The sequence below is a fragment of the Octodon degus genome, unplaced genomic scaffold (genome assembly GCF_000260255.1).
Source record: "Octodon degus isolate 3935 unplaced genomic scaffold, OctDeg1.0 scaffold00018, whole genome shotgun sequence".
NCBI classification, from domain to species: domain Eukaryota; kingdom Metazoa; phylum Chordata; class Mammalia; order Rodentia; family Octodontidae; genus Octodon; species Octodon degus.
Genome location: NW_004524594.1, coordinates 4,463,177 through 4,489,318, shown reverse-complemented (window position 1 = coordinate 4,489,318; position 26,142 = coordinate 4,463,177). Strand labels below are relative to the sequence as shown.

At 39.1% G+C, this 26,142-nt stretch overlaps 1 protein-coding gene across 2 annotated transcripts in view; it reads left to right on the top strand.

The window, feature by feature from the left end:
• Window positions 1-26,142, top strand: part of Api5 (apoptosis inhibitor 5) — a 26,605-nt gene extending 463 nt beyond the window's left edge. The window contains exons 2-14 of one of the 2 annotated variants that reach the window (XM_004627031.3): window positions 8,379-8,540; window positions 11,334-11,427; window positions 11,931-11,996; window positions 12,692-12,843; window positions 13,726-13,932; window positions 14,503-14,607; window positions 15,680-15,769; window positions 16,767-16,948; window positions 17,858-17,951; window positions 18,634-18,690; window positions 21,010-21,086; window positions 21,895-22,031; window positions 24,860-26,142. In XM_004627031.3, coding sequence (XP_004627088.1) covers window positions 8,379-8,540; window positions 11,334-11,427; window positions 11,931-11,996; window positions 12,692-12,843; window positions 13,726-13,932; window positions 14,503-14,607; window positions 15,680-15,769; window positions 16,767-16,948; window positions 17,858-17,951; window positions 18,634-18,690; window positions 21,010-21,086; window positions 21,895-22,031; window positions 24,860-24,882 — 1,446 coding nt within the window. In that variant the 3' untranslated portion in view covers window positions 24,883-26,142. Of the gene's footprint in view, window positions 1-8,378; window positions 8,541-11,333; window positions 11,428-11,930; window positions 11,997-12,691; window positions 12,844-13,725; window positions 13,933-14,502; window positions 14,608-15,679; window positions 15,770-16,766; window positions 16,949-17,857; window positions 17,952-18,633; window positions 18,691-21,009; window positions 21,087-21,894; window positions 22,032-24,854 lie in introns of both variants that reach the window. The other variant, XM_004627030.3, reaches the window with a different exon arrangement.

Here is a 26,142-nt window from a genome sequence, read left to right as displayed (position 1 = left end):
CGTCCCCGCGGGCGGACGCGCCTCGGAGCAGGCGTGGACCCCTGCCGCCCCGGAGAGCGCGCTCCCCTCGTCCCCGACGGCCGCTCCTTCGCGGCCTGTCGGCGGGGCCCGGCCCGGCCCTTCCCGGGCGCCCGCTCGTTCTATTCGCCCAGGAGGTTTCGTTTCGGGCTTTCTCCTGTTTTTCGTTGGAGCTGAATCCTTCAGAGGCGAAACTGAAAGTTTCCAAGAGGTCAAAGAATACGTCTTCGGAGGCAAAAGTTTGCGACTGGTTTAGGAGGAGCGCGTAGGGGACGCGAGCTTGTGGAAGACCGGAGGCGAGCCTTCGGGTCCGACCCGCGCGAGCGTTTCGGGGTTTCTTCCTCGTTTTGTTCGAGCGCCAGCGTGCGCTCAGCGCCGGAGTACACAGATGGAAAGATTCCAGTGATCGGTAGATGCATTTGGTAAGAAAGACTGATGTCCAGCAAATAAATAAGGAAAGTGGGACGGAGGGGCGTAGGAAGACTTCTCAGTTTGTGCCCCGGACGCGCGCTCAGCGGTCCTCGCACGCCGTGACTCTTTGTGTGAATTTTTGGAGACGAATGCGTCGAGGTGAGTTGAAAAGGGGCTGGGTGAGTATGTTGCGTAGGGGAAAGAAACAAGCGCTCCCGGAGTTAATCTGAAGCAGTTCTGAGCCCGGCGTGGTGGCGACTACCTATAATCCCAGCACTCCGGAGGCTGAGGCAGGAAGATCGTTGTGAGTTCAAGGCCAGACTAAACTGCATAGTGAGTGAAACCCTTTCTCAAAAAGAACGAGAAAAATTGTCTGCTGGATCTTTTGGGGGATTAAAACCTTTTTGCGATATTCTACTGACATAGTTTATAGAGCTGAAATATAGACCCTAGAAGCTAACAATGTTGGCAAAACAATATTCTCCTTGAGGGGGGTGTATAATTAAAGTAGAACCTTCTGGAGCTTGGGGGAGGATGTTTTTATTTGAGGACCCCCCCCCCCCGGGGGCCTTACAGCTTATTCTAGGATTGTGACTGTACCATATTCAGGAATTCAATCATTTTCCTTCCATACTTATTTCCATTTCAGTCTGAAATTTAGTACTGTCATTCAGAAATGCGTACAGTACTGACACTGTTGTAGATGTATGTGTGTGAGGTCACCTGTAAAGGAGGAATTTTCAGTCCATTAGGAAGGGATGGGGAAAACTAATGTTAGTTTGAATCATTTGTTGTTCGTAGAGAGCATTATTAGTGAAGGCGTTTTCAGTCATTCTGTAATTTGTCTTTGGTGAGTAGGATAAGATGAAAACAAATTGCTTTCCATAAATTTGAGTTGGCTACACATCATTAGGAGGAGATGAGGTAGAAACTAGACCACTGATTCTAAGCTAGGTGTAAGTGGTGCTCTCTCTAAAGAAATATATCAGCAATCTTCAGAGAAAACTAAGACAGTGTACATAGTGCTATCTCTTTCTTTGCCTTCATTTTTGCTAGAGTTGAATTAACAACTGTTTATTTAGGGAGTATTGGAGGGGGCAGAAGCCAATTGTAATGTGTGCTACAGGTTGACTAGCCCAGGTGTGAAATACCTGAGATCACAAGTGTTTCAGGTTTTAGGATATTTGCGTAGCTTGTGCAAGTTGAGCATCCCAAATCAGAAATGCAAGTACTCCAAAGTCTGGGGCTGAGAACTGATGCGACCTGTACTATGAATAACAGGTTGCTCAGATTTTCCTCATATATCATCTTTAATTATAAAAACTAAATCGAATTAAGAGCTCTCCCTAGGAGACCAGAAATGTCCTTTTCAAGGAAGAGAATCTGCTTCTTAGGAAGCATGTTCAGAAGAGACAGAAGTTTGTTGGGGAAAGGAAGAAGGGCCAGTTTATCTAGACCTTAATGAGTGACCCTAATTTTATTTCTACAGTGCATTTTTTTTTTAACCACCTTCCATGTAGTAGGCATTACTGTGCTCTGGAATGTTGTATGATTCTGTGTGGGTGATGGGCAGTTGGTGCCCTCAGGATCATGAATGACAGCTCTGGAGCAACTATTTGAGACAGATCTCTGCATAATGAATTTCTGTGATTTTCTCCAGCCCAGAGTTGAAAGTAGACAAACTATAATGCCTACTAATTCCACATTCTGTGTGATAGATACTTCTTTCCTTTTAGAGAAAATACTTAAAATGCTTGCCAAAATGATAGTGATTTTAGGTTGGGCATGGTAGCACATGCCTGTAATCCCAGTACTCAGGAGGCTGAGCTAGGAGGATTACTTTGAGTTCCAGGCCAGCCTGGGCTACAAATTGAGTTCAAGACTAATCTGAGGGGCTGGTGAGATGGCTCAGTGGTCTAAAGCACCTATTTAGAACAAGCTAAGCAAAAGCAGAGGGACTGCAGTTCAATCCCCCAGCACCACATGCCAGCCAGCCCGCCCCCTGGTGGGCTGAGCTGGCCACACACATAAATAAATAAAATTAAATAAAAAAAAAAAGACTAATCTGAACTGTGTAGCAAAACCCTGACTCAAAAAAAAGAAAAGAAAAAAGAAAAAAAGATAGTGAATTTTAGCATGTTGTAATTTTGACTATCAGAGGCAAACACCAATTTAATGGAAATGACGTCACTAAACATTTTTAAAGAGAAAAGATAACTTGTTTACAGTTTTGGTATAGCAAAACCTAGCTTTTTGTTGTTGTTGTCCTTTGGTTTTTGAGGTAGGATTTTGCTGGGTAGTTCAGACTGGTCTTGAACTCACTATCTAGCCAAGAAGACCTCAAACTCAGGTGATCCTGCCTCAGCCTCTTAAGTGCTGGGATTGTCCTCGTTCACTTTGCATCACCTTGCCCAGCAGCAAAACCTAATTTTCAAGTCAGTTTATGAGATTTATGATCTAGATTTAAGCTTCCTGGCAGGTATCTCTATCTGGATACATCTAAGACTATATTCAAGTTTGTTGGTCTTGAACTTTCCTATAAATGTTATGTTAATTTCAACCTTTACCAGAGAGGTGACTGTGCTGGCTGCTCAGGTTGCTATCGCAGCCCAACCCTCTGTGTTAGCGTTAGAGTCCTGTGGTCACAGTATCCGAGGAAAAACAAGTCCTTGGAGGTGTTGTCAGTTTATTTCCCTTAGCCAGATCAGATCTGTTTTTTAACCTTGACACTGTATTTGTATTTATTAATAATACCTCAGGCTTTTGTTATTCCCTTATTAAATTATAAAAGTCAAGGTTGAGTTAAATCCATCCATGCATTCATTCATTCATTCATTCATTCAGGTATTTAGCTTCTCTTGTTTCACTGCACCTTGCCCTGCAGTAGGCATTTCTTTCTCAGAGTTGAAGTGCATACTAAGTAGGACTAGATACAAAGGTAATCTGTGGAGAATGAACAGAGGGCAGCTTTTACTTCACAGATGTACACAAACGTGTGTTTTCTAAAGCGCATGCCGCAGGTGCTGAGTTCTTGGTCAAGCTTTGACTCTTGCTCTTGTTAAGTGTGTGTTCCTTACTTGGCCTCTGCGTGCCCAGAGTTCACAGTCAGCCAGGTAGAGAAGGGATGACATGCATTACTTTTAACTTTTGTTCCACATTTACATAGTCTTGAAATGTAGATACTTAATTTTACATTAAATATCAAAATTTTTACCAGTTTAAGGAAATTGGTAAGTCACCTGTCAAGTAACAGGTGGAGGTGTAGATCTAAGGTAAGGTTTATAGAAGGCCTAAGCTCCGATTTCTCCTTTAGGTTTCCTGCCCACTGAATAACATGGCCTCGGGGTAAAAGAGTGTATGCTGTGTATGCTTTACTGATTTGCTTTACGAAGTACACTTTTCCGGTAGCTTTGCTCTGTGATTACTCTAAAACCACAGACCAAATCCTTTTCCTTCCCTTTCCTTTTTTTTTTTTTTTCAGAACTGGGGATTGAACTCGGGTCTTGCACTTACCAGGGAAGTGCTTATTCTACAGAGCCATCTCCCTGGCCCCACAGACCAAGTTCTTAATTCCTTAAGTGTGTAGATGTATTAACTTCTCATACCATGTGCAAAATAGGCAGACAAAGTGGTAATATTGCTTAACAGGTTTGTTTGTTTGTTTTTATGTCATACTTGGGAAGCATATTTGTTGACATTACATCTTCCTCTGTAATAATGCATTTATTTCCTAGAGGTTCATCCTGGACCCCACAGAGCTTTGCCTGGTACATCCCTGAACATTTAGGCAAATGAATTGTTTTACACTTTCACAAATTTCTTCTGTAATATACAGCTTATGAATATGGATCACAGTATACCTATTTTTTACTTAAAATATCTTAGTATTCTCCAGTTCTGATTTTAAGATATGAAATGCAGGGGCCGGCCTGATAGCTCAGCAGACTAAAGTGCCTACTTAGGCAGAGTGCAGCAGCCGGGGTTCAATCCCCATCGTGGCATGGTAGCACATGCCTATTATCCCAGCTCTTGGGAGGCTGAAAACAGAAGTCCAGTCTGTGTAGTAAGACCCTGTACACCCTGTAGACCCTGTCCTAAATACAGGAAAAAAAATTACAATAAAAGATACGAAATGCATACCAAAATTCTTAATTTTAGAAATGTGGATACTTAATTTTTTATTGTGTATCAAAAATATAACACTATTGGGGCTGGTGAGATGGCTCGGTGGTCTGGAGCACCTACTTAGAACAAGCTAAGCCAAGCAGAGCACAGGGACCGCGGTTCAATCCCCCAGCACCACATGCCAGCCAGCCCCGCCCCCTGGTGGGCTGAGCTGGCCACACACACACACAAATTTAAAAAAAAAATTAAAAAAAATATATATATATAACACTATTAAAAATAGTACGGCTACTTCTCATCAGAATCACAAATTTATTATCTTCTGAAATGTACAGGTGTTTTGGAGGGGAGAAATGATAGGTGTGGTTGTGGTAACTCCTACCTGTCATTTTTGCTGGGTCTTTAATTAATTAATTAATTTATTTATTTATTTATTTTGCAGAACCAGGGATCGAACTCAGGCCCTTGCGCTTGCAAGGGAAGCCCTTATTCCTTGGAGCCATCTCCCTGGCCCATCTGCTGGTCTTTTAATTTTTTTGTTTTTTTGCGGAACCGGGGACTGAACTCAGGCCCTTGCATTTGCCAGGGAAGCACTTATTCCACTGAACCATCTCCCCAGCCCCTCTGCTGGTTTTTTAAAAGGAGTAGTTAATGCTTGAATTTTTTTTTCAATTTTTTTTTTTTTTTTTTTTTTTTTTTGCTCCTCGAATGCCTTCAGGGCACTTTTGGCTGGCTGGAGTGTTGGGGGATTGAACTACAGCAACCTGAGGCTGCCAGCATTGTGGAAGCAGCCACTTAAAGAACTGAGCTAGGGCCAGGCCCCCCAATTGTTTTGTTTTTTCTTTAAACCAATCTTGCATGTTTGTATCTGGTAACCTGAAAACTAATTTGAAAGTAATATCATGTAATACAGCAACCATTGTTGCATTCCTATAACTTTGTTTAGTGAAATTTTATATTGTTTTTAATGCTGGTTTTTTTCTATTACCATTTCCTATTCTTTCAAAAGTAAAATTTTAAACCAATCCTGTCACTAAGTCACTGATTACTAAAAAAAAAAAGTCACTTCTGTTTTATTCCTTAACCACAAAGAATGGGGTGAGGGTGGGGTTTTTTGGTAAGAAAAAAAGGCCTTTTCTCTGATATAGCTAGAAGACAGATCATTCAAAGAGCTGACAGGAAAGAATATCATATTTTGCATGAATTCAAGGGTAATTGGCTAAAGTTTGCTGGTAATAGTTAAATTATTTGTTGAAAGGATACCTACTGTTAGTAGAAACTCTTGACTTTGGATTTGAATATGTTGGAATATATTAATTTTTTTATGACTGTGCCTTTATAGCTCAGTTAAGTAACTACATGGAACCTACACTCAGGACTTAAATTTTACCTTTATGGTTCTAGATCTGACAAGCACTTTTTCCCTGTTTTGCTAAGTTCTCAGAACATGAATTTGAAGCACTCCAACTAAAGAAGCTTAGTATTAGGCAAAGATCTAGAGCAGTGATGGAGAGCCTTTTTGAGCTTTGCATGATGACACACAGCCCACTGCAGCACGCGTGCCATAGGTTCCCACTACTGCTCTAAGCTCCAGAGCCCTGGAGAGCTGTGTTTGGGTCCCAGATGTGCTGCTCAGCTTGTTCCCTGGCCTTGGACCAATTATTTCACTTCTATGAAATAATTTCCTTATCAGAAAAATAAAAAGTGGGCTGGTGAGATGGCTCAGTGGTTTAAAGCACCTACTTAGAACAAGCTTAGCAAAGCCCAGGGACCACGGTTCAATCCCCCAGCACCACATGCCAGCCAGCCCGCCCCCTGGTGGGCTGAGCTGGTCACACACACACACACACACACACACACAAATAAATTAAATAAAATTTAAAAGAAAAAAAGTGTAAATCAGGCATGGTGGCACATGCTTATAATCCCAGCACTTGGGAGGCTGAGGCAGGAGGACCACAGCAGTCTAAGGCCAACCTGGATTACTATGAGACTGCACCCCCCACCAAAACAAAGAAAAAGGAAAACATTTGGCTATTGTGAGGCATATGGAAAAAGCATAACTTAGTTCTTTGTAAACTTTCAAAAAATGTTGCTAATAGTTCCTTTTTATTTAATTCCAGTTTCCTCCCTGGATAAAGTTGGTTGCAAGCAGAAATTTTTCCATGTAATTTTAGAGTTTGAGGTGTTTCTTTGAATAAATTTAAAAGTAAAGCTTTAAGTGTATGGAAATTAGGTTTGTTACACTTTTAAAAAGTGAAGGACATCATAATTGCTAAACCAATTTATAAAGTCTTTCTAGAAGCCATGAGACAAACCATAGGAATGTAAGGAAATGTTTTTAAACCTTTACACTGAAATTCATGATTCACTTTTAATTAATAAATCCTGGAAACTGCTGTTGTATCTGCATTTCACGAGGAAGCTAACATTAGTTATGGAAATTTCTCTGATTTCAGAGTTGGTCTTCTGCTTAGAATATCAAAAACCACATTTCTGCTTTATTTTTCTCACTCAATGTTGTGTTTTCCCTGAAAACAATTGTTATAAAATGAATCTTAGTACTTGCATTATTCGTTGGAGGTTTGCCATTACCCTGTCGGTGTCATGAAATAAGCTTATGTATCTAATGCACATAGAGTGTTCCTTGCATGAGCGTACACTGTGCTGTGTGCATGTTTTGGTATCAAGATTATAGTCTTGGGCTGGGGAGATGGCTCAGTGGAATAAGCACTTCCCTGGCAAGCGCAAGGGCCTGAGTTCAATACCCAGTTCCGCCAAAAAAAAAAAGATTATAGTCTTTAAGGGCTTTTACTTACTAAAAGTTTTATTCATACCATCCACACAAAGATGTGTACATAGTCTCATTCTGTACTGATTACTCTTACTTGCCAGCTTGACCGGTGCCATTTAATAAAAGGACTCGAAGCTGGGCATGGTGGTACACACCTGAAATGCCAGCACTCTGGGAGGCTGAGGCAGGAAAATTGCAAGTTTGGGCCCAGGTTGGACAGCTTAGCAAGACATTGACTCAAAATAAAAATTGTTTAAAAATAATAAAAACCCTAACCCTTAGTGCAAAACCCAGGGGTTCAGTCACACACACCAACAATAAAGGACTGGCTAGGAGAGAGTTGTATAAGGATTAGAAATGGGATGCTGAGATCAATCCCCGGTTCTGAAAAAAAAAAAAAAAAAAAAAAAAAAAACACTTAAGGCTGTTGGTTGTTTTGTTTTAGGGAAACGAGGATTTAAATGTATTGTTAAAATATTAGAGTCTCTCAATCCAAATCCAGTCTGGCTGTGTAGAATAAACTGTTACTGCTTTCATATCCTGAAATAAGGAGCAGAATTAAGGCATGCTTCCTAGCCTCTCTGGAATTGCTTAATTTCAGAAACATATTCCTTCTCCTTCTTCAAGGCACTGACTTGAAACAGGTACACTTAAGGCCTAAGTAAATGTAATTAAATTCATGGCAACTTTTTGCAGTATTTATTAGCATTTTTCAGCATGGTACATTCACAAGGCCAGAGATAGTGATCTCTAAAATGAGGAAATACTAGTATTAATGAATTTACTTGTTTTTTCTACTTAAAATTCAGATCGTCTCTCTTCCTCAATTGACAATATTGCATTTTTCACAGATACATGCAATAAATGAGGTAGGGGAGAAGAAAACAGTGCCAGACAGGCATCCCACTTAAGCAGTAAAACTGCAAAAATTAATCTTATTTCTTAGCCTATGTAAAAATTTAGGGCAGATTTCTTACACTTTAGCATTCCATTCTTCAAGCTTGAATTTTCTGCTTTACTCCTTTTCCAGCATAAAGATGCCTATCAAGTGATACTGGATGGTGTGAAAGGTGGCACCAAGGAAAAACGATTAGCAGCTCAATTTATTCCTAAGTTTTTCAAGCATTTTCCTGAATTGGCAGATTCTGCTATCAATGCACAGTTAGACCTCTGTGAAGATGAAGACGTATCGGTAAGTTTATGATGAATGCTGTTCAGCAAGCCTTCACCTACTGTGTGTGTGGATAGTATGGTCAAAGTAGAAATGATTGTACAGTAAAACACCTGTCTGGTGTGGCCTTCCTCTGTGTCTAGGTTGGACCTAGATTGGAGGAGCTGTGTTAGTGTTTTCACCAACTTTATTTGTGGAAAAATGCACAGAATCACAAAATGCCTTGATTATCCATTATCCACTATTAAAAGCACGTTGTTTCTCTCACTTTTAGAGTGTTGATGATCTTGTACATGAAATTAAACTTGCTGTAGTTTTTTTTTTCAAGAAAATTAAATCGTTTATTGATTACATATGATAATGGATGATACACAGCTTCAATCCCATCTATTATTGTATCTGATACCATTATTCAATTTAGATATATAGGATGTGCCAGCAATCATTTTTATAACCAAGTAACTGACAGTTTGCTTGAGTGACCTTTTCAATGGTCAAATTCAGAGGTCACAACAGTAACTGTCAGTTCAACTACACCAAGGTTTCTGAAGACTGTGACTTCTTTAACCAAGCAATTGTAAAGAAATTTTAAATGGAACCTGGCATCACCCTGAAGGAATTCTAACTTCACACTGTTAGGGATGTTAACCAAGATGGCTTCAGAGTAGACTAACTTTACACAGCACATTTAAAAAAAGACATTTATTCAGCGTCATGATCAGACTATTACATTTAGCAATCAACAGCATGGGTGCAAAAAAAGGTCTACATTAAAACCCTTTGTTGGGATGCTTTACACTTTCCCCAGAACAGAAACTAAAATAACCTGTTATACAATTAGTCACAAATACAGTCCTCAAGTTTTTTGCCCATACGCATGACTATTGTCTAAAACATGTCTTCTTTGTAGCAGCTAGGCCCTGCCACTACTGTGCTTGCCTGAGTTCACAAATTTGTTGTAACCTGTAGCTTCCCTGTCACTTCTCTGGCTCTCCTCTCCTGCTAAGCTTTGGTTCCTGGAAGTGTTTAAAACCTTCTGCCACTGCCATAGCTACTGCTGCTGCTGGAGCCACCATAGCCACCTTGATTTCGTGGTTTGGTAAAATATTGGCCTCCACCACCATAGGGCCCAGAGCTTCTGCCTCCAAAGTTTCCTCCCTTCATGGGTCCAAAATTTGAAGACTGACTGTTGTAATTGCCAAATTCATTATAGCTTCCACCACCTCCATAATTGCTTCCATCATTACCAAATCCATTGTAGCCATCTCCACTGCCACCATATCCACCCCCACCACGGCTGCCACCAAAGCCACCTCAACCACTGAAGTTTCCTCCACAGCCGAAACTGTCATTGCCACCAAAACCTCCTCCACGACCACCACCAAAGTTTCCAGAACCACTTCGACCTCTTTGGCTAGATGAAGCACTAGCCATCTCCTGCTTAGACAGGGCTTTCCTCACTCCACAGTTGTGGCCGTTCACAGTGTGGTATTTTTGAATGACAATCTTATCCACAGAGTCATGGTCATCAAAGGTTACAAAAGCAAAGCCTCTCTTTTTTCCACTGCCTTGGTCAGTCATAATTTCAATCATTTTGATTTTTCCATATTGTTCAAAATAATCTCGTAGGTGATGTGTTTCAGTATCTTCTTTAATGCCACCAACAAAGATCTTCACTATTAAGTGGGCACCTGGTCTTTGAGAATCTTCTCTTGAGACAGCTCTCTTTGGTTCCACAACTCTTCCGTCCACTTTGTGTGGCCTTGCATTCATGGCTGCACCCACCTCCTCCACAGTGGCATAAGTGACAAACCCAAAACCCCTGGAACGCTTGGTGTTCGGTTCTCTCATTACCACGCAGTCTGTGAGTGTTCCCCATTGCTCAGAATGGCTCCTCAGACTCTCCTCAGTTTCAAAGCTCAGCCCTCCGATGAAGAGCTTCCGTAGCTGTTCGGGCTCCTTGGGAGACACTGACTTAGACAGGACGGCAGTCTGAAGAGAGCCTGATGATGCTTCCTCCGCGGTGCCCACCAACAAAAAGTTGCTGTAGTTTTAAAGCCCTCGTGTTTCACATGACAAAATAATTTGTCACTGTAATAATGATTATATGATTACTAAAATAAATCATTTCTCCTTGAAAAGTATTAACCAGTAGCATTACTAGCTTCTGATACAGGTTTCTAAGAATTTCCAACTGTTTGCTTGGAGTTTCTCAAATGAAATCAATGAATCACTAATATTCCTAGCAGAATTTTGTGGCTATAATCTCTGTGCATTTTGTTTTAAATATAAGACCTAATAAGAATATTTAGAAATAAGTATTGCATAAATACTTGATTAAGTAGTATTAAAAATTCTAAAAATTCCTGAGTGTGACGTTGCCACAGAAGTCATTCTTCAGGAATACTGTATTATTAAGAGCTCAGTAGTCACATAGGAAAATCAGTATAATCTGGTGTGTCTATTCTAATGAAATATTTAATACTGTTTTCTGTTGTGTTTTATTTAACTTTTTCTGTAAAGCTTGAATATTAAGTTGCAGCTGTATCAAGCCAGGCACTAAAGCATGTCTGTAGTCCCCAAACCTCAGCAGGCTGAAGCATTAGGGTTGTGTTAGCCCAGAAGTTCATGGCCAGGCTGTGCAGCGTACAAAGACTGTCTGAAAGGGAGTACATTATTTTTAAACAGCTAAGAATCATGTTTTTACATGCTCCTAATTATGGTTTCTCTATTCTAGTTTTCTTACAAAGCTGAGTTTGTTTTAATGATGATAGCATTTGGTGATTTGTTTTTTTTGTTTGCAATCTTGCCTAGATTCGACGCCAAGCTATTAAAGAGCTGCCTCAGTTTGCCACTGGGGAAAATCTTCCCCGAGTGGCAGATATACTAACCCAACTTTTGCAGACAGGTAAGGAATTTTATTACTTTCTTATCTAAACATAACTTCTCTCTGGCATGGTAGTGACTTTTTAGTTTTGGGTTTTTTTGTGTTTTTGTTTCTGTTTGAGGTAAGGGTGTTGAGGAGCCAATGATATCAGTGGTTAGACTTCTTCATTTACTAGTTCAGAGCCTAATGACTTATTGTTATGTAACTGTTAGTATTGTTGTTTTCATTCTGTTTCTAAGATGTAATGACTAGATTCCCCCCATCCGAGAATTTTGATGCACCATAACTTTTCCTCAGTTTCCTGTAGTTTACTCATTGTACCATCTTACTGTAAGTCTTCCAGGCATGCCATAGTGGGTTCTCTATCTTTTATGAGGAAGATGTATGTGTATTTCTGATTCTTGAGAAAATTTCTTGGGTATAAGTTTCCTATAATCTAAAAAACTGTTAAACCTTATGTTTGAAAAACTAAGCAGATGGTAGTTCAAATTTTATGTTTATTGTGCTACTGTTTCTCTATACAGATGACTCTGCGGAATTTAACTTAGTGAACAATGCCCTGTTAAGTATATTTAAGATGGATGCAAAAGGTAAGGCCATTTCTTGTTCTTCTATTTGATGTCTAAAAATTCAAGGAGCTTGGTGTTACTCATTAAGGGTTAATTATGGGGTCTACCCAGATATACTGTTGAGAAAAGCTAGGTTTTCTGAAGAAAAGATTTTCTTAACTTAAGATACTATGACTGACTAGGAAAAAAAGTGCTAAAAATAGTTGAAAAACAGATCAAACACACCAGCCAGATAGTTCAGTGGACTAAAGCACCAGCTTAGGCAGACACAGGGACCAGGGTTCAATCCCCAGCATGCGGTAGTGGCGTGCACCTGTAATCCCAGTGCTTGGGAGGCTGAAAACAGGATCGCTGCGAGTCTGATGTGTATAGTGAGACCCTGTACCAAATACAAAACAGCAACAAAAGAAAAAACAAATCAAACTTTTCTTTAGAAATCTGTTGGAAAAGCTCCTTTTGCCACTTCAAAGAAATTCTTCCAGAAGACCTGGGTTTATTGTTAATAACTGGAAAATAAAAATTACACTTGAGCTGACTGTGCAGGAACAAAGATTGTGATCACATGTGATTGGTGCTGTAGAAATTTCAAACTCAGGTTAGCCACTGTTGATGATTTTCAGGATATTTATTGACTTACAAAGAAATATAAACTGACAAATTTAGAAACCTTTTTATATTACACAATTGTTGCTGCAGACAGCTCTTTCATTTCACAGGAACGCTAGGCGGCTTGTTTAGCCAGATACTTCAAGGAGAGGATATTGTTAGAGAACGCGCAATTAAATTCCTGTCTACAAAACTGAAGACTTTACCCGATGAAGTCTTAACAAAGGAAGTAGAAGAACTTATACTAACTGAATCCAAAAAGGTAAGCTTCAGTCATCATTTAGTAGACATGCTCTAAAGCTTGAGAATATCTTAGAGATTGGCAGTATTCACCTGTGCTGTATGTGGCTTGTGTATAAAATGTCCCCTTAGAACCACCACAGGCCTTCAGATTTCTCTTACATGCATTTTGCACTTGGCCTGCCATACTCATCAGCGTATGTACTACTTTAAAGTACTGTCATCATATTTAAATCTTTTGTGGTACCGTCCTCAAAATGTTGTGTAAATTCTAGAGGATTCTATATAAATCACCTCCTGCAGGAAATTTTCCCTAATTCCTACCCCTCTTTCCAAACTTGACTCATCTCTCATAGTATTCTGGATCATTTAAGGATGAAATATATTATTATTAGCTATTGCATTGAAAATATTTTTCATCTGCTTCCAAGGACTCGATTAGCTCTTCAACAGTGTGGACCCCTGCGTATTGTCTGTGCTTCTAGCGTGGTTAAAGACGCTAAGACAGTGTGTCACAGTTAATGTCTACTCATTTTAAAGTACTAGAGTTTAGGAATAGCTTGCTTCAGCATGTTCAAAAAGATGCAACATTTTCTATATAACCACACCACTCACACACTGCCCTATAAGGAGCCTTTTTACAAATTTTTCCTTAATCATTTCATGTGAAACTTTAGTATCACAGATATATAATTTGTCTGTGTTGTGTGTATCAAAAGGTAAAATTTTCTGAGTCAACTTTTGCTCCTTTGGGAAATGCATGGTTTACTCTAAAACTAGAAGTTGCCTGTCTTCACTATTTCAGAAGCATTCATATCAAGCTGATTTGATTGACCTTGGCTATTCTTTCAGTATTGTTTTTTTGGGATAAAGATGCTGTTACTCTTGAGTTGTCTGTTTCTAGGTCCTAGAAGATGTGACGGGTGAAGAATTTGTTCTGTTCATGAAGATCTTGTCTGGGCTAAAGAGCTTACAGACAGTGAGTGGGAGGCAGCAGCTGGTAGAGCTGGTGGCTGAGCAGGCCGACCTGGAGCAGACCTTCAATCCGTCAGACCCCGACTGCGTGGACAGGCTCCTCCAGTGCACTCGGCAGGCGGTGCCTCTTTTCTCTGTGAGCACTTTACATTGGTCTCTTCTCTGGTATTTTTATTTCCTATTTGCTGTGTGTCTTTGTGAGATGTTCACTTGAACATCCCCCTTAAAACTTTACATACAAGCACCCTTATCTGCAGTGGGTGAATATTTTCTTTATGGAAGCCAGAGCAGAAAGTTTCTTCAAAGGAAATTGCTTTGTTAAAAGAGATGAGAAGTTTGCATTCCTCCTCTGGCTTTGTGATTCTCCTTGACCATAAATCTTCTGGGATTTGCATACCTTAGTTCAGAGAACCTAGTTTAAAGAATCTGTCCTTTCTAAGTGATATGCCGTCTGAAAGATGCCCCCTAAATTCAATTTTAAAATCAAGGAAGAATTCAGAGATAGGGAGCTGTCCCAGTGCTTCTGGGTGACTTTGCCAAAGGGTATCCATTGTCTGTTGAGGTTATTTCTGGGGTGCCTTGGAACATGCATTTGAATTGTCGTATTACTTGATGCCTAGTTAGCACTTGAATGGTATTCTGCAAGGATACTTGACAGCATTTTCTTTTTAACAATTTAATATTCTTTTGACTTTTTCTTTTATAGAAAAATGTCCATTCCACAAGGTTTGTGACTTATTTCTGTGAGCAGGTTCTCCCTAACCTCGGTACATTGACTACCCCAGTGGAGGGTCTTGATATACAATTGGAGGTAAGAAAAATTCCCAGCTTTTAGCACTGAAAAGACATTCACATATCTTCACAAAAATGTAAGCCACTGACAAAGATTTGATTGGGGGGTGTGGGAGGGGTAATTTAGATGTCTGGGAATGGCGAGCCACTAATGTAGAGCAGGACTGATTGTGAGGGAGTGATTGAGAGATTCAATTAGTGTTGGAAGCACTGCTACAGGTTTCATTAGTTTCTGCCTTTGAAGCTTTAATATTTTTAAGTAAGGGGTTTAATACATGACAGTTTGCATCTCTGCCCTTAACTTCATTCCTGAACTCTAAATGTAGTTCGTTGTTCTCAACTATAGTTACTTTTTTCCCACAGGATCTGTTTTACTTCTGTTATTTATAATATTTCTCTCAATTTTAACCTCATTCGTCTCTGTATCTCAGAAACTAGTACAGAGATTAATTCCAAAAACACTTAATGATTATTGGATTGGACTGAAATGTGGAAGAGCAGGTGCTGTTTCCCACCCAGGTCTCTGGGATGGGAACAGTTGTGCCCTGTGCTGACACTGAGTTTTCCTGCAGTGAGTTAACTTGTCAGCATGGGAATGGATGAAGCATCCAAATATTGCCAGCTACCAGTATTTTAAGATAATAGCTAGCGATTGAATTTAATAGCAAATGAAGTCTCCTGTAAGTGGCAATAAGTAGTCCTTTGCTGTTAAGCTTTCCAAGTATCTCTTTATAAATATGAGTTAATTTAGTTCACGTATATTTTTATATTTTATATTTTAATTAGTACTGTCATTATTAACCTGTAGCAGAAAGTGCCATGCAGTTTGGTTTCCTTATTTCTCTAGCTCTGTTGGCATCTTGAAGTCTGAGTTTTAGGGTCTGCTCTGCCGCTCACATGTGCTGTGACTTTGACGAGTCATCATCTCTAACCTTGGCTGTCCTCAGCATCAAATGTAGGACTGCATCTCTGAGGCTTTTTCCATAGCATATAATGGAAAATAAAGTCTGAAGTAGTTACCTAGGGTTGTTCTCATTTTAGCACTTGCTAATTTAAGAAATGGTAGTAATAATAAAATAACTGTGTTTTAGGTGTTAAAATTGTTGGCAGAAATGAGTTCATTTTGTGGTGACATGGAGAAGCTAGAAACAAATTTAAGGAAACTATTTGATAAGTTATTGGTAAGAACTTTTTTTTCTTTCCTTATGACATAATCGGTATATTACCCTAAAAGTGTGAATTTTTAGATGACAGAACCAGCTTTTAAAATTCAAACAATAAATCCAACAAGTATTAGAGCTTGTGAGGCCATGTGTTGCCTACTCTTTCTGTAAAAAAAAATCATGTTTTAATCTTAACCTTTCTTCAGTCATTGATACTTTACATAATTATCATGCAGGATTTAAGTAGTAAATCTTTTTCTTGTTCCCATCTCACAGTAACTTTGTATCTATGCAAAAGAAATTAGTTGCCCTTCTGATTATGCTAAGTAGTCTCAAAACTGAAGTTACCATTATGTGGTCATTTGTTCCAGGCCACCAAGCAGATAGCTGCCCAAGGCCAAGTAGCTTTAGCAGTCAGGAAATAAAGTTTGCCGCTTATGTTGTAGTTGTAGAAAAAATAGGCCATCTGATAACAATTTCATCAGCATCGCCAAGTGACTTTTTTGCTTGATGTGAGCAGCCCTAAAACTGACACTGTGAAAAGCCTGATGCCCTGCGTGCAAATTAAGTCATCCCACATCTGCTGCTCCAGACCCATGGTACTGTCGGTGTAATACCACTGATGCTGAATGCCCTTAGTCACCCCTCCAGTAGCTAACAACACAGATTCATATTCAGAAAACAATTTCGGCACTATTAAGAGCATCAGCTTTTAATTTCAAACCGAGATGGAACCCTGGCTCTAAACTTTAATTCTTTAATCTTTGTAAGTGTTCATTGTGAAGCTACTTCTGTTTTCATTATTTGTAGTCGCAGCAGTAACACAGGTTAATAAGGAGCCCTAATACGATAGAGCATTGATTCAATGGGTAAAACAATGGTCTTACCTAAGCTTCTACTTTGGATACTTTGTCATGTACCATGTCTTAAAAGCAAGCTTTACAGTTACTTATGTGATTATAATTAGTGTTTACAGCAGATTTCAATCCACCTCTGTACTTCTGCTGTCTCTTAGGAGTACATACCTCTGCCACCAGAAGAAGCAGAAAATGGAGAGAATGCTGGTAATGAAGAACCCAAGCTGCAGTTCAGCTATGTGGAATGTTTGTTGTACAGTTTTCATCAGTTGGGCCGAAAACTCCCAGATTTCTTAACAGCCAAACTGAATGCAGAAAAGCTCAAAGATTTCAAAATCAGGTGATACATGATTGAAGTGACTTAGTCTATCAAAAGTGATGACTATCTTGATGCTTCCCTGGCTTCTGGTTTTGCTTTATAAGGGCATCTCCCACATCCTACCTTATGCAAAAGAATAGGATGGAGCAGCCAGAACAGGGACATACGTAACAAGTGCCAGATGTAGCATACAAATCCACAGAGAGCTGGCCTGACAAAGCAGCAGACTCCAGTTCTTTTTTCTATATGATCCTGGATAGGTTTCCTAAGCTCTTGAATCCCCCCCAAATTTTGTGCCTCTGTATTAAATGTAAATGATATCAGTGCGTATCTCATAGAGATCAGAGAATGATGAGACAGTGACGGTAAGGCTTCTAGGACAATGCTTGGCACGCAGTAGGTACTTGGTAAACTGTGACCAGTTTCACTATTGTAAATACTGCGTGTTACCAAAGGAGCAGCACTAGAGAAAATAGTACCGTTGCCAGGTAGGGTAGCACATACCTGTAGCCTCAGTACTCTGGGGAACTGAGGCACAAAGACCTCAAGTTCAGGCTCAGCCCGAGCAACTTAGCAACTTAGTGAGACCCAGTCTCAAAGAAAGTAAAAAGGGTTGGGGATGCAGCTCAATGCAAAGACCTTGGGTTCCACCCCTAGTACTCAAAAAAGAAATACTTTATATTGAATCATCCCATCGAGTTTCCCAACCTAATGCTAAAGTACTAGAGCCACAATGTCACCTGTTTATTGTCCTCTATTGTGCCTAACGGATTGATTTGTAACTTGTAGAAATATTTGATTAAAATAGATAATTTAAGAAATGAACTCTTTAACATGAAGCATTTTTGCACTTAGGGTCATTTTGCTACAAAGATAAGGTTAGAGCAAAACTGAAATGATGAATTGCTAAGGAAATACTTTTTCCTTTAGGCTGCAATACTTTGCCCGGGGCTTGCAGGTTTATATCCGACAACTTCGCTTGGCTCTCCAGGGTAAAACAGGTGAAGCCTTAAAAACAGAAGAGGTAAGAATACCAGCTCACAACTCATAAACTGACAGTTTCATATTAAGCTGTGTAGGTTGGTATTGGAATTTCTGATTTTCCCTGACCTCACCTAATTTAATTAGTCTTCATTCCAGTCCTAATGAAATAACGTGGAATTTTTATTATAACTTAGAAACTAATTTCTTTTAAAATAACTCCAGAGTGTATCTGTGCCTCCCTTATATAATTTTCAGGTAAACTGTAGATTGTATTTTAATGTTTTAACCTGTAGAGGGATCATAGATGATTTACACTTCGTCATCTCTGAAACTGTGATCAAGAAATAGAAATAAACCAAGAAATTCTCTACTCATAGAAATTATTCTGAAAGAGACGTGTAGTGTTGTTTGTTTGTTTGTTTGTTTGTTTGTTTGTTTTGGGGGGTTTTGGCGGAATCAGGGATTGAACTCAGGCCCTTGTGCTTGCCAGGGAAGGGCTTATTCTACTAAGCCATCTCCCCAGCCCATGAGATTTAGTTTTATATCAGAATGGAATATATGTACATAGCTGCTCTTCTTGGGCTTTTTTTCTTTTTTTTTCTTTTGTGGTGCCAGGGATTGAACTCAGGACCCTGTGCCTGCCAGGCAAGTGGTTATTCTACTGAGCTGTCTTCTCAGCCTCGTTCTTGTGCTTTTAACTTCATTTTGTTTTCCTTTTGCAGAACAAGATTAAAGTTGTTGCATTGAAAATAACAAACAATATCAATGTTTTAATCAAGGTAAGTCTTTACTTTCTGCTCATTTACCTAACCCTCCTTGATAGCTAGAGAGTCCATGTAAGATGACCAGGAGGCGTGTGTATCTCTGGTGCAAGGCACTGGAGCAAGTGGATGCATCAGAAATTTCAGTGACTGAAGCTCTGGCACTATTTGTTTATTTGTTAATTACAGGATCTTGCTACATGTATAGTAATCCTTCTGTCTCAGCCTTCCCAGTGCTGGGATTACAAACGTGTATCACCACACCCGGTTTTGGGGCCCGCACGGCATGTGGTACCAGGGATCAAACTTGGTCCCTTGTGCTTGCCAGGCAGGTGCTTAGGCTGCCCAGCTATCTCCCCAGCCTTTTTTTGAATGATTAGTAGTGGTGCATATTTCCAGTACATAGTAGTTACATGCAGCTGGAGGGGTGACATGCACATGCCACATCTTGATCATTCAACTGGTGATCTTAGTGCTCTTAGGTCCTTTGCAATGGCCCGTACAATGGCCTGCATTGTTTTCTGAGTGGACGTGTACTATAAAGCATGTGAAATGTCTTGCGGGTTTTTCCTCTCAACATTTGTCTGTGTAATAAAGTTAGAACTTATTGTCCTATAGGCTAGTTTGTATGTACTTCACTATTAAGTCATAACTAACCCTCTAGTTGGATTTATCTTGCCCAAGTATGGATTATAGGTGTATGGTGTGTAGCTATGCCCTAACATTAAGCTGGTCAAAGTCCTATGGACGAATATTCCCTCTCCCCCCCCCCCCCCCCGATCCAGGGATTGAACTCAGACCCTTGCACTTGCCAGGGAAGCACTTACTCTACTGAGCCATCTCCCCGGCCCCCTAGACTAATTATTATTAACAGAGCCAGGGAAGCATTTCAGAGACATTGAATTAGACATTGAATAATGAGTGTCATATTGCCAAGTAGAAAAGTGAAAAGGCATAAAAAAAGCAGAAGAGGTGAGAAAATTAACACATCTCCTATGGAAATTTTCATGATAGCCACCACTTATTAGTGATCCTAAAGATAAATAACAGTTTCACACAGTAATTCCATATATTAAAATGTGAAATTTAACTTTATTTCAACTAGTGATATAAATGTATGTTGGAATAGTGAGAATTTTTAGCTGAGCCAGTAATATGACCTAAGGCATGTACATGAGGTAAAGTGTCCTCTTTATGATACCCGAAGTCATCTGGTAATTAGACATGAATATTTGACTCCTATAGGTAGGTTGTTTGAGCAGAAAATCTAGAAATATTTTTAATTTGGGTAAGAATATGGCGTAGTCAGTTTTTTTGTTGTTTTAGGGAAAGCACAGGAAAATTGAATACTGTAGGCTCTCCTTAGCAGTTTTCATAATCTTTAGTTTCTTCGGAGGCATGTTCATCTAGTTCCACAATTTACCTTTACTCTACTTATGAATTTATGAATTCTACTCCAATTTCCCATGGTTACTTGAGATTTAAAATGTTGAAGATTGAAGCCTTATCCTTTTCCTGTTTGTGGTATCCCATTCTCGACTCATAACACAACTATATGCTAGATCCCTCCAGCTAGAAACTTCAGTTTTATTCAAAGCATTCTGTTGACCATTTGGCTGGTACACTGGACCTCAGTTTTATGTAGGTGGAGGTAGTATTTAAGAAGTGTTTAGTAAAAAGCTTAAGAGTAGTTGTGTTTAGTAATTCATTCATAGTTTGAAGGATATTATGAGGAGATTATTTTCATTCTAGCTTACCTTAACATTTAAATTTAGCAACTTTTTGCATTCCTGCAGTGCATTAACATTTCAGTCTTGTATAGGTTTTTCCCTTATAAGTAATTTATAGATTTTGGGGGATGGGGAGATGTGTGATTAATAAGACCTTTCATTTTGTTCTAATCTTGAGCCACTTAAAATTTTGCAAAAGGAAATACAGAGTACACCATTGTGTTTTCCTTGAAACACCTCAGCGATTGCACTTGGGCAAAAGAGTTAGCCTCATTTATTAAGGCTGGTAAATATTGGTGTTTCATTAAACTTGAGATGAGTTAGAAAAAAATCAGCTGCAGTTTAAGTGATAAGCACAAAATTATGTTAGTTGGTTATGGGAGTTTCTCATAGAATTTTTCCAGTTTTCTCTGTTACCAGCACAAGAAGGATTAAAGCTGCTTCTCTTAAAACTGTCGTTTGGAATTCATGTATTTTGGTGGTACTGGGTATTGAACCTAGGGCCTCCCACAGAAGTAATCTTGAACAGCATCTCCTTGTCTCCCCATCTTGGTCTCACCACTCTGTGACAACAGTTGCATTAGTCTTGTGTGATTTTTGTCTCTAGGATCTCTTCCACATTCCTCCATCTTACAAGAGTGCAGTAACATTATCTTGGAAACCTGTACAGAAAGTTGAGATCGGGTAAGAAACACATTTCAAAGGTATTGAGGGTTATCAGAATCTGAATGCAGTTGTCACTTTAAGGGTATATTATTGGTTACATGATTCTCAAGAAAATGTTAAAATGTGATGGAAGTACAATTTAAGTACAAATTCTGATTCTAGTATTTTTGAAATAAACTGGTGGTGGAATGGAACCCTGTAACTCAGGGTGGTTTGCACTCCTGTAACATAACTAGACTTTTCTGACAGTTTCAAAAAATGAGTCATTTGCATGTGAGTCTATAAGGCTGTATATTTGCCAGGTGTGGTTGCATATACCTTTAATACTAGCTACCTAGGAGTTATAAAAGAAGTACAGCTGCAGGCTTGAAGACAGCCTGGCAACCTGGCAAGATCCCTCCTCAAAAATAAATTTTAAGTCTTGTGAATGTTTTCTGACACTATCTGTATAACTCAGTCACAATTCTGTAGCATGGAGTATTTTTCATTTTTTCTGATCTGACTGTCCTCTTTAAAATACCTTTTACAGGGGCCAGGGAGATGGTTCTGTGGAATAAGCGCTTCCTTGGCAAGCGCAAGGGCCTGAGTTCACTCCCCGGTTCCGCAAAAAAAAAAAAAAAAAAAAAAGATACCTTTTACAGTTAATATACAGATAGCGAGCAGCCAGGGAGATAGTTCAGTGGAATAAGCACTTGCCTGGCAAGCACAAGGACCTGAGTTCAATCCCCAATTCTGCCCAAAAAAAAATATATGAATAAAAAATAAATATATAGATAGCTTTTGGCATAGTAGAATCTTTTAATTCTTGTTCTTCCTACCATTATAGGCAAAAGAGAGCCAATGAAGATGCAACTTCAGGTTCACCACCCAAGAAATCTCCAGCAGGACCAAAAAGGGACGCCAGGCAGATTTATAATCCCCCCAGTGGGAAATACAGCAGCAATTTGGGCAACTTTAATTATGGTGAGCGTTTCCGTTTGGGTAGAAACATATGAGAGATTAGGTAGAAATTGGGTTATACTTGAGTTTAGATATTAATTATATGCAGTATCATAGCTCTGTGAGTTGACTTTTGAGTTAGTTTAAAAACTGGAAGAGAGCCAGGGAGATGGCTCAGTAGAATAAGCGCTTTCCGGGCAAGTGCAAGGGTCTGAGCTCAATCCCTGGTTCCGGAAAATAAATAAATAAAAGAAAGGAAGGGCTGACCAGATAGCACAGCAGACTAAAGCACCTGCTTCAGCAGAGCACACTGGTCAGGGTTCGATCCCCCTCATGCCGTGCCAGTCCCTTCCCCAGGGCACACTGAGAGTGATTGAGAGGCTGAAAACAGAATCACTACGAGTCCCATCTACATAGACAGACCCATGTACACTCTGTCCTAAATGTAAAAATAAATAAAAATGAGCTATTGGGCAAACAATTTCCCCTGTTTCTCTTAGCTTAACCCTTGTAGTCTTGCTGAGTTGAGCATTCACCATTAAATACTTCTTAAACATGGTATTGCACACCTGAGATCCCAGGACTTAGGAGACTGTGAAGCAGGAGGATCTCAAGTTTGAGGCCAGCTTGGGCTACACAGCAAAAACCTGTCTCAAAACAGCAACCACAACACATAAAAAAACAGCAACAACAGAAATGCACTTTAAAAAAATGCCTCTTGTACTCAGAAGCACAAAGAAAAAAGCAAGTTGGCATGAGTCATCTAGTTCTCCTTTTCCCAATTCTAGCTTCAACTAAAATCTTCTATGTTTACCTCAGGGATGGATATGCCTTCTGACAGATGAGGTCTTAAGGATCTTGTCAACCTGTTGCTTACCCTCCTATTTTCTGTAGCTCCTACACAAGAAGTCATAGAAGTCGCTTACACAAACATTTAGCAAAAATAAGCTCTATTATAGTCTCCCTCTCCTGGAGTACCGCTTCTTCCCACTCATCCATTCACTGCCAGGACTATTGAATCTCAAGTGAAATTTATTTCTTACTGGCTTTTCTGCCTCATGGATCCTTGAAATACCATCTTAGCTCCTTATCTAGTGTAGCAAACCAAAAGTTAATAATGTAAGCAACCAGCCATGCTACAGGTTGGTCTTTATCGCCACTCAGAATTAATTTTGTAGTAGTTAATAGGGGGAGAAAAAGGTACATTCTGACCATACAGTAATTCTGTTTCCAAGATGAGATCGTTGTGACATGAAGTAAATTATTCTTCCTATAGCTGAATTGTGTCTGAACAGTTTGGAGAAAGCCAGGTTGAGATTGAGATATGAATCCTCACACCCTAGTCAGCTCACTTGGGAATGAGTTTAGATAGAGAAGACCTCTGGACTCCCATGTGACAGGATACAAGTGTGTAGCTCCTTAACACTTACCTCAGAAATAAGGGTAACACAGGGAGCCCTTGTGCACTCCAGATCATAGTATGTGTGTAAGCATTCTTCAAGTGAAAATAGTTGTTACTTCATTGCACAGAGTTACTATACTTTGTTACTTGTATGACTTCATGTGGTTTCATAACACTTCATCCTTAAAATGAGCAATTATCTCAGACAGGAGGCAGATATACCATAAGGGACAGTAATCAAGAGCTTTGGCAGTATGTAAGGGAATTGTGTTCCTTTATATCTGGCCAGGCCAAGTGCTCTTGAGTTCCCATGATGATTCTATATTCCAAAACTCATTGATAGAGTATGGAAAAGAGATATGAAAAATTTAGATCATGGTTTTGTTTTTGTTTTTGTGGAACCAGGGATTGAATTCAGACCTTTGAGCTTGCCAGGGAAGCTCTTTTTCTACTGAGCCATCTCCCCAGCACGTACATCCTGTGTTTTAATCCAGGTGTGACTTTACTGCTTCAAAACTTCAAAGTAACAAAAGGGCAAAGTATTGTGCAAACTAAATACAGGGTTTTCTTTGGGGAAGTAGAGACAAATTCTGTCAGTATTTTACTTTTGTGTTTGTAATGCAGTCAGGTTATAGGTCACAATAACGATTTGAAGAATCTTGATTTTATTTCCCTCATTGAGTTGAAAGCATTTCTCAGTATCCAACTTTTAACATTTTCTTAAATAATGTCTACTTCCTGCTTTATAAACAGTTCATCTTTCTGTGCATTTTTAGTCAAATTATTTATAAACACACATACTCTTGCTTTCTGCACACAGCTCTTGTGAGAAATGGACTAGTACTAAACATCCTAGACTTGTTGCTTGTTCCCTTTACTTTTTAACATTTTTTTAAATATAAAAAAACCTCTTAATAGGTACTGATTTTTTTCCAAAAGTGAATATAAACTTGAAACGATTGAATTCCTGTCAGTAACTAAAAGACTGTGTGTGGACATCTATGTCTGTTGCATGTTTATGCTTCTAGCAGCACTTTAGGAAGTTTATGTGGCTGAGAAAGCAGTGAAAAATATATTTACATTTATGTAAGTCAGTTCCTTTAAATCTTGTAATCAAAACAGAATTGCCTGTTTGTTGCATTTGACAGGTACATTTTTCACTCCTTTTCAAAACTGGTATTGGTAGCTGAAGATGTTTCCCATCTATGACACTTTCAAAATCCATGTATTATACTATGAATATACATTTTTTTAACACTTTGCAATATGTCTTGTTATGTGTGCTTCATTATAAATATTGGCCTGGCTTTATGTATAGAATTGTATATGGATTAGTAAAACACCAGTTTTGCTTTTATAGGGTCCATTGCTACTTTCAGGGTGAAAACTATTTCTTGCTCTTTTCTGCTATGAGCAAAACTCAACCCATGTTTGCTTTTTCGTAGAGCAGAGAGGAGCCTTCAGGGGAAGTAGAGGTGGCCGAGGTTGGGGAGCCCGAGGAAATCGCAGTCGAGGAAGACTCTACTGAAGAAGACATCACATTCTCCAAGCATCGTCACAAGCTTAATAAACATAAATTCTACTACTCATTGGATTGCCGGGGATGTCCCTTTCAAGGACTGCTGCCTTCAGTTAAAAACTTAATGTTCTTTATATCTTTGTATGTATAATCTACTTTTGTAATAGACCATGGTGTGTCCAAGGTAAAACCACAGTATTTTTGGATGCTGTGTCTCAGTCTTGTTTTTGCAATATCATCATATCGTTTACTTTTTAAACATCTTAATAATTTGTTATTGAGATAGTTGGAGTCTAAAAATGTAATAAAAGTCAGTCTAGTTCTGATAATCTGGTAAAGATCATCAGTTTTAAGAGGTAACTGATTTTCTTCCATCTTTTTAACCTAACATATGAAGAAGAGTAATAATCTCGACTTTTTTTTTGTTATTTTAGTAAAGCTGCTGAGCAGTTGTACAGCATTCCCTCTTTGGGAAATGCCAGCTTTCTTAAAAGTAGAAGTGACAGTACATTTTTAGGAGAAAGTAAGTTGCTTTGCACTGCTTCCTTTCCTCTTCTCCATATGTTGGGATACACCTTTTAAATATGGGATCTTGCTATTTGAATAGACATGTGTATGTATAATAAGCATGTACCTGTATGTATGTGTGTGTGTATACATACATATGTATGTGCATGCTGTGAAAGGATTACACAACAAATCAATATTTTTAATTCCAAGGATGAGTAGTCTTTGACATGGTGATTGTCCTTTGGAGGCGGAGTCCATTACTGACTTTTCTAGATTTTTGCTCCCCATAGAGAGGAATTTTGATTCAGTTGCACTTACGTGATTATTGTTATTTAAAACTAAAACAGCGGCTGTATTTTCAAAGATAAATATGGGGATCCCTGTTAGTGAAATACAGCCAAATCTGATGTATATATAGGTTTCTACAGGATGAGATAGTATAATTTAGGATTTAAAGATGTAATAACCAGGGCTACCCAGGAAAAGTGACTTGATAACATAGTACAAATAAGAGGCTCTCCGTTTGCTTTTGCCACTTTCAAGACTTTTAACTTCTCAGGTTATTAACCAAATTATTGTATAAGTTAGCAAATAGAATCCTTAGATTAAAACAGCAGATGGGAGATTTGTGGAGTGTGTCTAATGTCACAGGCCCATTGCTCTGCATTTGATTATTTCATTTATTTTTGTTCCATAGTTAACCG